The 16,600-nt window shown below is 43.4% G+C and overlaps 1 protein-coding gene across 4 annotated transcripts in view; it reads left to right on the plus strand.

Moving 5' to 3' along the window:
• Nucleotides 1–16,600, plus strand: part of IGF1R (insulin like growth factor 1 receptor) — a 172,812-nt gene that overhangs the window by 136,369 nt on the left and 19,843 nt on the right. For 2 of the 4 annotated variants that reach the window (XM_032700642.1, XM_032700641.1), the window contains exons 6-15: nt 2,726–2,940; nt 4,875–5,001; nt 5,630–5,868; nt 6,326–6,493; nt 6,653–6,857; nt 10,999–11,285; nt 12,735–12,871; nt 13,166–13,325; nt 14,266–14,368; nt 15,741–15,811. In XM_032700642.1, coding sequence (XP_032556533.1) covers nt 2,726–2,940; nt 4,875–5,001; nt 5,630–5,868; nt 6,326–6,493; nt 6,653–6,857; nt 10,999–11,285; nt 12,735–12,871; nt 13,166–13,325; nt 14,266–14,368; nt 15,741–15,811 — 1,712 coding nt within the window. Of the gene's footprint in view, nt 1–2,725; nt 2,941–4,874; nt 5,002–5,629; nt 5,869–6,325; nt 6,494–6,652; nt 6,858–10,998; nt 11,286–12,734; nt 12,872–13,165; nt 13,326–14,262; nt 14,369–15,740; nt 15,812–16,600 lie in introns of all 4 variants that reach the window. The other 2 variants (XM_032700640.1, XM_032700639.1) reach the window with 1 other exon arrangement.

The raw sequence follows: 16,600 nt of genomic DNA on the forward strand, positions 1-16,600 counted from the left end.
ACATTACCACAGTCTAAAATGACATTTCCAAAAATACTTCAGTGGAAGTAGGCACCTGGCAGGGAATAACTGAGCCTAAACAATTACTTGGGCAGAGTTATGAACATCAGGGAGTGGGATCTTAGCCTGGGAAGCAGTGGCTGCTGGAAGAAGAGCTGTTTGTGGCAGCACTGCCTTGGGGGGATGAGAAGGAGGTAACTTGAGGTCCATTATGATTGTTGTTCATTGAACAACTGACCCCACTGTCCCTGTCCCTTTATTTATTGAACTGGACTAAGAAAACAGCACTTCAGAATTTCTCTGTTCCTTACCCAGTTGCTGGTGCCTGCCTTGGTTGTCACAGAAAGTGGAAAGTTTAGGGTGAATCTACTTTGTTTGTTTTCAGAGTTCTCACTGCCCCTTTTGAACACTCTGTGAAGGTGCTCCCATGGCAAGAACATAATTTCTCTTTGCAAACAAGGGAAGTGAACTGGAGATGTGCTGGAGGGATCTTGGGGTCTGTTGCAGGATTTTGGTCCCTCCTCTGGCACTGACTCTGCCTGACCCCTCCACCCTCTGCTGGGGTCAGTGTGTTCACTGCTCTCATGAGCTGCAGATGCCTTGTTGGTGGATGGTGTGTAGGCAGCACTTCCCAAAGCATCCCAGGTCGGGTACCTGGAAAATGAGCAACTTGTGGCCTTCAGGAGCAAGCGAGGAGATGGCGACTGAGGAGGAGTTCCAGTTGTGACACTGACCCACTGCTGCAAATTGGGGGAAGTCTCTGTAAAAACAACCTCCCCCCTGTTTTCTACACCCTTTTGAAGCAGAGGCATCAGTAGCTGTCAGGCCTGTTGGAAGGTGTGAACAGGATCTCTAGTGCTGTGTGGCTCCTCACTGAAGATGTTACAGTTTATTTTCCTGGGATCATCATTGTCAGGGGATGGTGAATTCTGCACGAGAGCAGCAAGGCTTGATCCAGCCACAGCATTTCAGCAGAGCAGAGTGGTATGTGAGGGTGTTTGGGGATGAATAACACCCCCCAGACTGGTGGTAACACGGTACTGAGCACGTCTGCAGTGTAGGCTCCTGTGGGGGATGCTCCTCAGCTTGTTTTTTGTTTAAGGGGGGTCTCTAAAGAGACTGTTCCTCAGCTGTCCGTGTGTCAGTGGAGTTTCAAAACCGACTTGTGGAGTTTGTACACTGAGGTGTGATGCTGAGTTTTGGGGGGGTTTAAGAAGTGCATCAGTTTACCTTTTCAGACAAGACAAGGAAACACTGAACTTTAGTGTCAGTGAGGTGCATTACTTCCAAGTCTGCACAGGGTTTGGTGATGTCTGTCAAGTCCCACGTGCAGTTCAGCATCCTTGTTCTCTCCTGGCAAGATGCATTTAAAGCACAAACATGTCTCTGCTCCCTTGTCAGCCGAGCACATTCCTCTCTGCATCTGTGTGAAGTGGTACCAGGTATATCAACTTCATTAGAAATCAAGTCCTGAATAATTAGGGGACAGATGGAAATAGAGGAAACAACTTGTCTTTCACATTGCCCTGAAAACACGCTCTGCATTGCAAGAAATGGCAAATCTGGTCTGTGCAGTTTGGAGCCAGAATGCACAGCTTTTGTTTCGGGTTGGATGAGGGAGGAATTAATCCTGAATTTTAAATGAAATAATTGAAGGAAAACCATAAATGACTAGTATGGCAGCTTCTTATGAGCCCTGTGGTTTGTCTGTCATGTTACCCTGCAGAAAATCTGTAGTTAAAAGGTTTTGTAGAAAGCCCAGTGTGACTCCACTGATGTGGGGTTACCAAAGCAAGGTGGGCTTCCTTGTGTTAATAATGGATTCTGTGTTGCTGTGGTTCATGCTGGGGGGACTTCCCACAGAAGTGTAATAAATGCTGCCGTGGTGGGTTGGTTTGATTGTGGTTCATCAGCTGCATTCCTGTCCCTAGTGTCCCAAAGTGTCAGTGTCCTTGCAGGTGTTGTCTTGCTGCTGATGTAGAGCTATAATCCTGCTTCTGCTGCACCTGTGGGTTTTTTCCAATTCAGCACAATTGAATAGTACCAGGAATTTCTTCATAATATATAATAGGATTAATAGGATTTACACACCCGACTTTGTGTTAGCATCTGTGGAAATAAAGGATGTACATGTTATTCCATGGTTGTGTTTAGGGAGTGGGCTCAGCACAGCTGCCTGTGTTTAACTGTGCATTTTGAAACATGGGTCCCGTTTGCTGTCAAGTTTTGATGTACAGGTGCAACTGTACTTGGCACAATGTGGGAAATCTTTATTGGGCCAAGAGGTAAACTAAGACAGATAGGCAAGGAAATCTCCCTGTGCAAACTCTTGGAGTTGCTTTTGTAAACACAAGCAAGACAGCTGTGTTAATGATTGCTTTATTGTCAGAACTGCAGCAGGCTTTTCCTTCCATAGGGTATCTAAGGTTACTGCTTCCAATATAGAGACCTGCTGTTCAGAGGACATGAATTTATATTCCTCGTAGCAGCTCCTATACAATTATTAAAACACATGTTGGAGTGGCTTTAGATGTTGGGGTGTCCTGTGTTACAGTCATTTCCTGCCCCTGAGCATTCAGGGAAAACTTGCTTCATGGGAGAGAAGAAAACCCTTTGCTGACCAGCACTTTAAAGTAAAAGGGAACACAGTGTTTAAAGTTTTCTTATATTAAGAGATTCTTCAATGGAATTGGCTGTGAATTAAAACTAATATTTTTTCTTCCAGGAATTATTCCTTCTACGTGCTTGACAACCACAATCTTCAGCAGCTCTGGGACTGGAACCATCATAACCTGACTATCAGTGAGGGGAAAATGTACTTTGCATTTAATCCTAAACTGTGTGTTTCTGAGATTTACCGCATGGAGGAGGTTTCAGGAACCAAGGGACGGCAGAGCAAAGGAGATATAAATCCAAGGAACAATGGGGAGAGAGCCTCTTGTAAGTAAACAGACAAAAAAATCTCAAGGCAGACTGCCCAGGAGGGTGTGACAAGAGAAACCCCAACACACCACTGCAGTATTTAGATTTAGACCCTGGAGGAGCCTTTCAGCCGTTCTGCTTGTTCAGGTTTTACACTGTAGCTGTGAGGGTGCATTTGCACACATGGAAAACAATGTGGTTATGTAGTCCCTATCTCATCTGGAAAACCCATCTCTAGAAGATGATTGCTTCCCAAATTTGGTGACAGCAGCAGCATATAACAATAGGAACATACCTGGAAACGAGAAGTGAAATCCAGCAGTTTGGTGTGTGCAATGAGGAGCAATTTCTCAGCCTCCTTCGTAATTGTGCATCATTACAGGGATTTTCCTCCCTCAGATACCTACTCTTTTTTGATGCTAAGGATGCTGCTGACTAACAATTCCAGAGACAAAATCTTTCTGTTACATTCAGCTTCTGCCAAATATTGTACTTTGTTGCTCGGAATGCTTGTTGTAAACTTGACTTTCTGTGTTTTATGTTCAAATTACTTGCTTTTGAATTGAGAACGCTTCTTGATGTTCTGCAGTATTCCTAAACCTGAGTGCCTCTGCATTTAGTTTTGGATTCTGCCACGGTCAGTTATTGGGAAATCCTCTTCTGACTCCAGTGGGCTGCACATCAGCTCTCCAGTTGTAACCAGTGTGTTTAAAAGCAGTCTGTCACCTAGGAATTAAGGCAACAGAATGCTTACAAATTTCACCTCTAACTCCTAAAACTTGACAGTGCGTTTTTCCTTTGGCCAGTTTGGGGTGCTTTTTGGGGCTGAGTGAATTGAAATGGATCTTGTGTCTGAGTCAAGCCCCCTTGTTGTGGATGGTGCTTACAGAAGGAGGACACGTATTCTGCTGGACGTCTCTTTAGGCGGGATGGGTGCGCGCAGATGGCCCAGATCCTTGTTGTGAGCACCCTCCATTCTTTGCACATTCAATGGAGCAAAGCCCTGCAGTCCTGGAGGAGTTACAGACACACAGCCAGGCCTTACTGCCACTGAGGCCAGTGCCAACCACTGCTTGCTTTTTTAAGAAACCAGTACAGAAAGCTTTCTGACTCTCAGAAGGGGAAAAGAATCAACAAAAGCCAAACTGCCTTTGCAAAGATAGCACCAACAGTGCCAGTGTACACGAGGGTGAAAACCCCTTTATTTTCAGAGCCTTCTATGGAACGTTAGAAACTAACAGTTGACAGAACACGATTTCTTCATCCAAGAATTAAGTTTTTAAAATGCTATTTTGTTTTGCATTGGAAAGCTCAGTGAGTTGGTAGTGGGAAGCCATTCATCTCAAAGCTGTGGGCTTCCATCCAGGCCTGTTCACAAGAGGAGCTGGAAGCTGCTGCCATCAAATGGTTGTGCCGTATATGAACTGAGTTTTGGAGTTCTTGGTCCAGCCTCTCATGAATAGCAATGTAAACTCCTTTGTCCTTTCCATGTTGTTCACTCTCCAGAAAAATAAATTGTAGTTGTCAAGAGTTGTCCTGGAGAGTGAGAACACAGAGGCTGGTTACTGCTCTGCACGTGCTTTGGAGTTGGATGATGAATTTAGTGCTTTCAGACCAGTCCTGTGGATAAACAGCACTTCCATTCCTCACTCAGGGAGAGTCTGAAGTAGTTTTCAAGAGCTTTCTGGTGATGCATTAGAAGAAAAACTGCTTCAAAAAAATTAATAACAAGTAGCTCCAGCATATTCTGACATGATTGCCAAGGTCACTGCTTGCCCTTAAGTATTCAAATGTAGTGGGATGAAATAGGAAGCTCTGCAGAGACAAAGGCTGTTGGTATCCTGAGGTGCTACTGGAAAGGCTCATTAGCTAAACCAGACACCTAAGAAACAGCAAAAACTGACAGGGGGTGTGATACCAACTCTGTCATGTCCTGTCCTTTTGTATTGCAGGTGAAAGCAAAATTCTGCATTTTGTTTCCAACACTACCCTCAAGAACAGGATTAAACTGACGTGGGAGCGGTATCGGCCTCCAGATTACAGAGACCTCATCAGCTTCACCGTGTACTACAAAGAAGCGTAAGTGGATGTTGTCAGGGCCTGATCAGGGCAGTCCAAGAGACAGTAACAGTTCTGTTCCTACTGCTGAGAGCTCATCCAGTTTATGTATTTCATCCTCAAGCCCTGCCTCTGCTCAAATTCTTTCCTTGGTGGAGCACAGGCCGCCTTTAAAGAGGATTGTTTTGAAGGAATCCTAGAAATGGATTGCAAATCCATCAGGAAGTTTCAAATTTGGAGGAAAAAAAAAAAAGATCTGTTGGACTGGTCAAGATCAGTCACAGAACTTTGGGTTCTTTATGGTAAAAAGCTTGGCCACTATCAATAACTGTCTTGAGTTGCCTGTGTTTGATATGTATGTCCGAAGCGTTTCACTGCCTGTTTGGGATAAAAAATAGATAAATATAGTGTTTTCTTGGAGAACATTGTCTTGTTACTAGTGACTGAAGGTAAACCTGCAGCTAAAGCTGAACTCTGAATTTTGTACTGCTTGGAAATATGGATTTTAGCCTGTTTTATTCTGCTGGGGAAAACAAGTAAGCTTTATGTGTTTCATTGGGCAGCTTTGAAGTGAGGCACTCTCAGTCATATATGGCAATCTTTAGGAGAAAATAAATATTTGTGCTGCTTTTTTCTTTGAATATTTCAGACCATTCAAAAATGTGACAGAGTATGACGGGCAAGATGCGTGTGGCTCCAACAGCTGGAACATGGTTGATGTTGACCTGCCACCAAACAAAGAGAACAATCCTGGAATTCTGCTGCAGGGATTGAAACCTTGGACTCAGTATGCCATTTATGTCAAGGCTGTTACCCTCACCATGATGGAAAACCATCATATTCATGGAGCAAAAAGTGAAATCATATATATACGAACCAATGCTGCGGGTGAGTTGCTGAGCTCTGGGGTGAGAGGTTGATAATGCTGCAGGTGTGACTACTATATTATTGTGCAAGGTCTGTTGTTAATACAGAAATGGAATTTATGTGCAGATGATGTGCATGATGCTAGAAGTTTGAGTGATTATGAAAGCAGCATTAAAATTTGAATTAAAAGTGTTTTTTCAGACATTACGTTCATTGGAGTTAGAATTTCAGGCTTTGTTCCACTGGTGAAGGTGAATTTTAAGTACAACTTTGAATTGGGAGTGCACGTGGTTGCAGTTGAACCCTTGGTAACTGTTGTTAGCGAGGCATAAGTAGAAAATCCTTTATTTGAAATAAGATGGTGTTTTTCCCTGCAGTACAGAAATGGATTGGGATTCACTTCAGAAGCTTGCATGGAAATACACTGTAGAATGCTCTAAGTTTAATTTCCTTTCTTTTCCTTTTTTTCCTCCTCCAGTGCCATCCATTCCCTTGGATGTTATTTCAGCCTCCAACTCCTCATCCCAGCTGATTGTGAAATGGAATCCTCCCTCTCTTCCCAATGGCAACCTCTCCTACTACATCGTGCGCTGGCAGCAGCAGCCTCAGGACAGTTACCTTTACAGACACAATTATTGCTCCAAAGGTAGGAGAACCAACCCTGCCGTGTTGGAATGCCTGGGACTCTGCCTGCCAGGGCTTCTCACTGGCAAGAGCTGGGGAACAAACATGGATAAAACATGGATTGTTGCCGTAGTCATGGTGTGGAGAGAAACAAAACAAGCCTCTGTTCTTTTCTTTTAAGATAAAGTCCCAATTCGAAGATATGCTGATGGGACCATTGATACAGAAGAAGCTACTGAGCCCACCAAGCCAGAGGGCTGTGGGGGGGAAAAAGGACCTTGCTGTGCTTGTCCCAAGACAGAAGCAGAAAAGCAAGCTGAGAAGGAGGAAGCAGAGTACCGCAAAGTCTTTGAGAACTTCCTTCACAACTCCATCTTTGTCCCTAGGTAATGGATTTTGGACACTTCCTCTTTGGAAGTGGGGCTAATAATTGTATGGGTAACACCTGAAACACACAGGCATTACCTTTCCTTTCATGGGAGACAACCTGCAGCCTTCCTCTGCAGTTTCTCTTGTTTGCTAGCTTTCATTTCTTTCTTTCAATTCCAGCCCATAGTAAGGGTTCTTACCTGTATTGATCAAGGATTTCAGTGAGGGGTTCTTTTCAGACTCAAGAGTCACTTAAGGAGCTCTTTGTCTATAAGGGTTTCAGAGATGAGCAACATGTGATAGACAAAGGGGTTCAGATTTGATCTTTCTCTAAATAGCCATTTAAGTGCTTGTGTTCCTAATCTGAAGATTTATTTGCCTTTGAAATTCAGGGCACAGTCACCTCACAGAATTGAGAATGGTCTGTCTTTCTCACTGCACTAATTACAAAGGGCCTGTTGGTTTCCTGGGTTTGTGCTGCAGAGAAGTATTAAATATTTCCACCCTGCCACAATAAACACCTGCTTACGTGTTAAGTGGAATAGTAACGATTTTATGCTGCAGCATAGAGTAGATACTACTGAATTAATTGGTGATTTTGATCCTTGAGTTTCCAATTTATCCTTCAGGTAAGCTGTTCTGCTTTAGGTAATTGGATGCTGGAGCCAGGCACACACTGTATAGCTGTTAAATTACAGTTTATACGCAGTCAGATCTCAGTTGTGCACGTTGCTTCGTTCTCTCTCCTGGCAGGGGAAGTTTATGGTCAAGTCCTGTTTTTGAGAACTCCAAAGTGTGGCATTTCTGCTCATTAATGCTGGTTTATATCACTCTCCATTGTGATTTTTTGGTCCTCAATTCAAGCATGTGTTGGATTGACTTGTTGGGGTCGGGACTGATATTTGCAGAACTTCTTAGTTTTTCCCAAAAAATGAGGAACTAAATACTGCCTGTCTTTGGAAGGGTGAAGTATCTTACCTGAGCTCTGTCTGGGTCACATTTAGCATTTGGGGCTGACCTTGTGCAGGGTTTCCCTAGTGATGATGAGAACCAGCAGCAAAGATCAGGTCCAGGGAAGTTCTAGGCACCGTGTCTGGCCATGATGTAACTCCTGAGCAATGTGAAATGTTGAGATCTGATTTCAGACCCTATGAAACTGCCCAGCAAGGAGTTTTGAAAGGCACGTGTCAGGTCTAAACTACTTGAAAGTCTGTTGCAAAGGACTTCTTTTGAGTTCCCCAAAGCTTTGTTATTTAAAATGTGTTATCTTCTCTCATATTTTCTTGCATTCCTGCCTTCACCCCCCCAAGTAAACTCATAGAACCTTGAGCTCGGACAGTAACAAATAGACTGAGCAGTTCCCAAAGAGTTTCCTGAAAGTTGTCCTTTTTCCTTAATTTACTGTCATGAGGATGTTTTGTAACAGCAGGGACAGATAAGGTACAACACTCACCAATAGCTGCATAACCAAGCAACTTTTAAGAGCCTGTATGTCAGGGAATTAAAGATTATGAGCTAGTGAGACGCCTCCATGGGACAAACCTAAGCAGTTTGTTACTTGTTGATGTCATTTTTTTTCCCTCTGTTTTCCAAGGGAGAGTTAATTAATGTGTTAATGCAAGCCTCAATAGCAGTATTTGTTTCCAGTGTCCTACCGGTCTCTAGGATATTATGAAAGAGTTGCAGCACCGAATACAGTGTGAAAGTATTTGACTGGGTGCTTTTAGGATTGTTGAAGAAGCCTGTTGATCTAATCTCTTGTGCAGTTCTGGATGACCCCATGGGTGTTACTGCTATGGTGGCTTTCAAACACTGGGACTCTGCTTAGCCTTGAAGAGACACTCACAACCAGGGGAGGAGGAGTTATTCTACAAATTTTTTGTTTCTTTAATGAGCAGGATGAGGCTCTGTGTGTAGTCTGAGGAGTAACATTAAAATTGCCACAAAGAACAGTGAACTTTTCTGTTAAATGTTAACTTTTTTCCTTCCTTTTTAATTTGATTTAATTTTTTATAGTGTTTTTTTTAATTTTTCTCCTGCGTTTCTCTTCCTTCCTCTCGTTAAACAGAATAGATGATTTTTCATGGTTTTATCTCAGACTTACTTCCTTGGATGCTTGTTTTTTGCCTTTATCTCTGCCTTTCATGAAAGGAGGAAGCTGCTGGACCAAAAAGCAGTGCTGTCAAATCTCTTGATGTTTCAATCCTGTTTGCCTTGTGGTTATCCTGCAGCTCTTTTTCTCTTCCTGCTTCTACTGCAGTTTTCACCAGCAAGTTTTGTGTCCCTTTATCTTTTTCCCCAAAGGCAAGGGGGGACTGTACTTCCCCCCTACTCCCAGATACCACCAGAGAGTTGAAACTTCGTGCATCCCATAAAAGCAGAGATAAAGTCAGGCCTTTTGGGTTCTTGCATTGGCACATGCCTTGGTGCCTGATTGAAAATGAACTTTTTATTTTCACTGCTTTTATCACAGAACCTCTGCAAATGATCATCAGTTCAGTGTTAGGCACCCAAGTTTTAGCAGATTAAAAGTTTGTTCTGTCCACTGAGTTAAAGCAGTAAATGAATACTCATTCTAAGCAGGGTGAACAGCTTTAGTAACTTCCATAAATACCAGTGGAGAGGAGGCACAAATGCTTATGTCTCCTGTGAAATTCCCTTAACTGACAAGACATTGACTTGTACATCGCTTAAAACAATTTCTTGTTAACTTAGGAAGTTCTTTCCTTGCCTTTGTTTATTTCTGGTTTACATGGTGGCTGAGAGTGTCAAAACAACTACTGAAGATGTACTAAAAGGATTTTGGAAAAATCTGTAATGAACTCCTAAAAAAAAAAAATAAAATTAATCCAACCTCTGCCAGAAGGTTTCAAAACCAAGTGAGCCTGTTTTTGGCTCTGGGAGCAGCTGCCTTGTGGCTGCATGTGCTAAGACGATGTGTTTGACAGTGAATTAACTTCTCCTGTTGAGTCATCTTTCCTCCTCTTGTGTGTTTGGGGGAGGCCTCCTTTGCCTGGTTTGTAACTCTCTGGTAGAGATGTCAGACCTCATGTCCTTGATCCCTCTTGCCCTGGCCAGGTGCCACATGGGCACTTGGTGGAGTGATTTTAGGAGGGGTAGGATTCAAGCCCAGACTGGTTTTGTAGTGTGACCTTTCTTCCATTCTCCTTTAGCTCCCTTTGGGGCGTTGCTTCCCAGGTGTGGGCATTCCTGGGGTGGGGCAGCAGGAGCAGTACAGCCAGTGTGCCCTGTGTGGCTGGTGCCCCTGTGCAGAACAGCCTTGCATCTGAGACAAGACCATGTGGCACTGGGTGTTGGTGACCTGATACCAACATCCAAAATGGCTCTAAGAGAATCTTAGTGCTTTTGCTGTTACTCAGGCCTGTCCACCACAGCACTTTCTGAGGCTTGAGAAAGCAGCAGCGTTGCTGTAAATCCTCAAGTTTTTAACTGCTTAAATTTCACCCAGATGCCCGTAAGGCAAAACTACTCATTGAACTTTTGGCTCTACCCAGTATTAGTGCTGTGTTTGCTCACACAGGAAGGTTGTTCCTTTGCAGAGCTTCTGTTTGGGTGAGAGAAGTGGAGATGCACAGATAACCACCCGAGTGCTGGTGAACAGTCATGGTCTTCAGCTGCCTTCCAAGGTTTCTTTTGTCAGTGCAATCCATTCTAACGTCTGTGATTTCATCACAACTGCAAAGCTAACTCTCAGTAGGCTTAACTTCCTTGGCTAATCTAGCAAACTTCAAAACACTTTTTTTCCCCCCTAATGTTTCCAGCCTTAAACATCTGATTTTTATTTTAAGTGTCAACATTACTGTCATGAAACACAAATCGGGAATGTTTATTGAGTAAGAGGGAAGCCATTTTTTGGTCTTTGGTGTGAGGTCAGAAATTTGCACATTTATCTTGGGGTGCAGTGTGAGCTTCAGAGTTGTGGCTGGTCCCTGACCAAAAGAGAGAGAAATGGGCTGTGCTGACATGTGGCAGGTTCAGATTGAGGCAGTTTTCCTCTTGTTTTGCAGTTTCCTTTATTTAGCTTTTTTAGTAGCAGTTGCCTCTTTCTCTGGGGTGTTTTGCACAGTTTTCCTGAGGCTGGAGGAAAAGTGGGTTTCTTCTAAAGAGACCTTTTCCATACCCGTGTCTGCCCCACAGGCCCGATCGGAAGCGGAGGGACGTGTTCCGGATCGCAAACGCCACTCTGGCCGCTCGGAACAGGAACGTGACGGGGACAGATCACTTCACCAACGCCTCTGACGCTGAGGAGAGCGAGGTGGAGTACCCCTTCTTCGAGACCAAGGTGGATGGCAAGGAGAGAACCGTGATCTCCCACCTCCAGCCTTTTACCCTTTACCGCATCGACATTCACAGCTGCAACCACGAGGCCGACACGCTCGGCTGCAGCGCTTCCAACTTCGTCTTTGCCAGAACCATGCCCTCAGGTATGCTCTCCCAGGGGCTCTCCCAAGGGCCCTCACAGGGTGCAGCTTTGGCTTGTGTGCTGGGGAGGACAAGCTCTCCAAACCCAGTTAGAAATACATTGGGGGCATCATAACAGTTCTGTGCAAGACAATGAACTGGAACTGTGTAGATTTTAAAGTCCTTGACCGGTCTCTGGTGTGTGCTGAGTGATGTGTTTGAGTCTACTGTGAGCTGGGGAAAGGCAGAAGTTCATTACCAGCATAATTAGGAGAGAATCTGTTTCCTAGCAATAGAGATGAGACCCACAGACATGGTGGGCTGGAAGGTTTTATCCCTCAGTTCCCTGTGTGCTCAGTAGAGACAGGGTAATGTTGCTCTGCTAATGTTTGGTTTTGCTGTGCTCACTTGGAACTGTTTGCAGATGTTGGAGTTTTGCTGGTGGGAATGTTTGCCAAATGTTTCTTCTGTCACAGAATGACCATGCGTTTGTCCAGCCTGGGAACAGGAGGAATACTGTGTTTCTTTGTGCCCAATCCCTGGCCCCTAGAGTACTTCAAATTGAATGCTGTGCTCGTATTTGGGGCTCTTACAGATTGTACTTCTTCTGAGAAGAATAGAGATGATTTTAGTGTAAGCTCATATGCATCCAGCAACGAGCTTCTGACTCCAGCAGATGTCTGGGGATATTGGATGCAGAATGGTAGCAATTTTGTTTTGTTTCTGGAAGGAAAGGCTATCATAATCCAGATCCAGCTGTGTCAGTAAAAAAAGCAAAAAGTATTGCTTATTTCAAGGAAATAAGGAAATCTGTGAGATCAGGGAAAAGGAAATAAGCGTTCCCAGATTTTTTAACACATGGCTCTGATAATTAAAGGCTAAACAATTCTGTTTTCTTCTAAACATAACAACTGTATTTTTGAAGGAGTGGTCTTCTTTGACTGAAAGGGGGTTCACATTCCTGTTAAGTTTTCAATAAACCACATAAAATTATTAGGAACTAAATAAGGATGAAGCACTTCCTGAATTGCTGATGGGATTATTTTAAACGGGGACAGATTCCCTCTGACTGTTTTAGGAGAGGGCTGTCAGTGGGGCAGTTGTGTATTCACAGCTGTTGGCAGCCTGGTTGTTGTTACAGCCATTTGGTGGGAACAGCTCCTTGCACTGTTTTGGTGTAGTGGAAAGTTGGGAAGGAAGAATCAGGTGCTGATAAACAGGGTTTTTGGACACACAGAGCCCATACTGGTGGAGCTGCATCCACTACACTGGTTTTCTGGGAACCAGTAGCTGAGACTCTGCTGATCTCCAGCAGGGCCCTGGCCAATGCACCTGGTTCCCTGGGTTTCATTAGCTCTGCAGAGCTTCTGCACCCAAAGAACAGTGTGACCCTTCCATTCTCCTCCACTCCTGCACAAGTTCCTCTTCCAGTAGTAGATGTTCTTCTCACATCAGCTGTAAATATTTTACAGAGGGAGCAGATAACATTCCAGGAACGGTATCATGGGAAGCAAAAGAGGAAAATACCGTCTACCTGAAGTGGTCAGAGCCTGCAAGTCCAAATGGGCTGATCCTGATGTATGAAATCAAATATGGGCAGCACGGAGAGGTGAGGATTTGACATCCCTGCTCATAACTTACACACCAAAAAGGATCTTTTTAAATGTGCTTCTGTGCAGTGCTGCAACCCACAAACAGAAACTGTGATTTCAAACACCCATCACCCTCACCATGTCATTCCCTTTTTTCCCTTATTTTGAGTTCTTAAATTCCACGTATCTTTGAAGTAAAACTGATCAGGTGGGACTCTTAGTTATAAAAATTAGCTTACCCTGCAGCTACATTGCTTTTCAATAATGAACAATGTGAAGATACTAACGTGTAAATTGCTTTTTTGTTTTAGGAGAAGCGGGAATGTGTTTCCAGACAGGAATACAAGAAGCTTGGAGGAGCTAAACTAACTCACCTGAACCCTGGGAACTATTCTGCCAGAGTTCAGGCCACTTCCTTAGCTGGAAACGGGTCCTGGACTGAGCCAGTCTCTTTCTATGTGCAGCCCAAATGTAAGACAAGTGTTTGTTGTCTGTGCCAAATTGGAGAACTGGTGTCTTTTAATAATGTCTGATGTTTAAGTGTGTAAGTGGGTGTCTGAGCCTGTTGCCTGTACTCTGAATACTCCTCTTACTTGCTGGTGGTTCCTTGGGAACTCTTCTCTGTTCCATTTTTATGGCAAGTGTTGACAACCAGGAGGGGTGTGTGAGGTGTGTCCTTCCCTTGCACTGTGTGTCTGTGAGAGGTGCAGCAGGTGGTGGGTGTGGAGAACACACTGCTGTGCCTTCCTGGGATGTACAGCTATGCTGGGAACGTGATGTTAGCCATAACAGCGTGGAGCTGGAGTGTCCAAAATGTGTGGCAACAAGGCACACCTGCTTTAAATTGCAAAATAATATGAGAAACAAATAGTTTGTTTAGATTTTTGGCTGGCAGGTTGACCTGTTCTGAGTGACTTTTGGTAAAGATCCCGAGTATTTAGTTGTAGAGCAGATATATCCCCACAACACTGGAACTCCATGTCTTGTTCCTTTTTGGTTTTCTGAGTGCTGCACTTTGAACGATTTTAAGTAAAGAGCAGTGCCTCTGTATTCTGAATAGATGTATAAGCAATTGCCAGGTGAACAAAAGGTGGAAAAAAGGTGAATGTGCAAGTGAACAATTGGATATTGTTCACTGAGGAATGTAAGTCCTTAAGCACAACTTGTGAAAACAAAGCCCAGACAGACACTGTTCTGTACAAAATTAATGCCTCTCAGTGTCTGCTTTCTTGTTGAACTCATCTGCAGTCAGCGAGGGTTTCCGAGTACATTTTTCCACATCAGACAAGAAAATGAGAACTTTGATTTCTTCCCTGTATGGAAATACACTGAGTGGGTTTTGAATGTTTCTTTGTTTAGTAGAGGTTTTATAGAAACCCTGATACAATTGTTTTCTTGTTGGTTGCAGCAGCAAACTATGGAAACTTCCTGCACTTGGTAATTGTGCTCCCTCTTGCTCTGCTGCTCATCATTGGGGGATTGCTGATAATGCTGTATGTCTTTAACAAAAAGAGGTGAGTTGTATATGCTGCTGCTTAAACCTGCAGGAGGGGAATTGTTTATTTTCAAATCTGTGCCCGTGGAGCAGGTTAAAAATTAAAAAGAGAAATGACATTCAGAGGAGTCGAGAAGCTGAAGTAGATTCTGTCTCGTTGGTGTGTAAAAGGAGGTGGTTTAGAGTTACCAGCCTCTGGCTGCTGCTTCTGGAGATATGAAGAGGCTTTTTATTCCAGTATCATACTAGAGAGGGAAGAGGAAGGCTTGTGAGGAACATACAGGTCAATGATGGCACACACTGGACCGGTATAATCAGAAGATGTGACTGAAATATGGCTCAATATAAATCATGAAACCTTATTTCTGTTTAGGTTAATTTGATTTAATTCTAGAGGGTTTTTTTAAGTCTTTACACCCACTTAAAGAATTATATCCTGACCAAGACCAGTCTTGGGGACTGTTCTGTTGATTTGTTTTCCTCTGTTTTGTTTTTTGTAACTAGTGATTTATTTTTTTATCTCATTGACATACATAACGAGAATTTCGTACAAGTCAGTGCAAATATTCAGACTTGCAACTTTCCAGGTTTGGAGGGTTTTTGTTACACTCAGATAAGTGATGCTCATTGAGTATCCCATGATTTCCAGCTCTAATTCATTGGTAGCCCTGCAGAGAGTGGTACCAGTTCTGCTCAAGGGCTCCAGAAAGGGCTTTGTATCTGGTGAATACAACACCTTGGGCTCTCCTGGGTGAAATGCCTGATAACTTAACCCTTCTTTAAATTGTTCTTCTACCACAAGAATATTTTGCCTTTGATTTCCTGAGATCTGATGGATAATTTTATTTCTACAGCCTGTCTTCTGCAAGAGCACTCACAGAGCATTTAATATGTGTCCTATTCTGAGAATCAAAATTGAGGAGGGGGTGGGAACTGTGTGTGTGGTTTTAAAATAAAATGATAGAGACCCTTAGGAAATAGTTGAATGGAATCCCCCATTAAAAAGAGTCTTGTCCTTTCCTAGATTACTTCTCTCCCACAGCAGATTGGATGATGTTAAAGTCCATTCTCAGCCACGGGTCTCCTGGTTTATCACCATACAGCTGCCTTTCTTAAAGGAAGTTTACCCAGCAGCTAAAAGTACCTTGTGTTTACATTTTTCTGGTGCTGATTTTCTGTAGAGAAGACTCCAGGTTTCCTGGGAAAGCTATTCTGGGCTGTTTGTCCATTGGTTCTGTGAGGTAGATAAGGACTCAGCACATCCCCTTTGTGTGAAAAACTCCACACACATTAAATAATATTCTGTGGTTGAGCAAACAGCTTGTAGAAGAGATGGCCTGAAATCTACTTAGATTTAAAGATTAAAAAGGAAAAAACCAATGTTTCAACAGGAACAGTGACAGACTGGGCAATGGAGTACTTTATGCCTCTGTGAACCCCGAGTACTTCAGTGCCTCAGACGGTGAGTGTGACCTTACACTTGTGATGCTTTTACTGTCATGTGTTTTGTTGGTGTCTGACTCTGAAAGGTATGAAACTCTAAAAGGCATGTTGTAAAAAACCACTTTCTCTGTTTTGTTTTCTTAGCACAGCCACGGAATCCACAATTGATAATATGTAAAGGTCACTTGTCTATTGAAAGTGGGGAGTTTTTGAGTTGTTTTCCTGTAGTTTTGTTCAACTGAGGCAAATTTGGATTCATTCATTTCACTTTCAGATTATCATCTACTCTTCCAATGTTGCTTTCACTGGAATGAAGGAAGAATTCATGAATTTGTGGTCTTTCATGTTTGCCCTTTTAAGCTCTATTTTTCCTTATTGGAACAAACCCATGGCTTGAGGAAATCAGAACATCAGACAAATTTCCTTGAGGCCTCAGTTCTTCTGTTTATGGTTTAGTTTGGTGCTGCTGTTGTAGACTTTTTGCTGGAATAGCATTTCCAAAAGCCCCCAGGAGACTAATGGGTTTTTACCCAGAGTGGCAGCAGAATATTTTACTGTTATTTTTTATAGCAACACCATTAGGGTTAAAGGTCTGTCAGTGTTCATGCTATAATCCTCTATTTTCATCCTGTTATTTCACCCACGCAGAGCATGTGACACAACTGTCCCCTCCTTTGGTGACTGATAGGCAGCAGCATCAGTGAGTGCTTGGATGTGTTCTTGCCCGAGGCAGTCCTGCCTCCTGGCAGTCACCTTCTGAGAGCTCTGCTCTGCCTCAGATCAAAGTCCTGCAGCAGCAGCAAGTTCT

Source organism: Chiroxiphia lanceolata, chromosome 12, assembly GCF_009829145.1.
Source record: "Chiroxiphia lanceolata isolate bChiLan1 chromosome 12, bChiLan1.pri, whole genome shotgun sequence".
In the NCBI taxonomy this organism is placed as follows: Eukaryota; Metazoa; Chordata; class Aves; order Passeriformes; family Pipridae; genus Chiroxiphia; species Chiroxiphia lanceolata.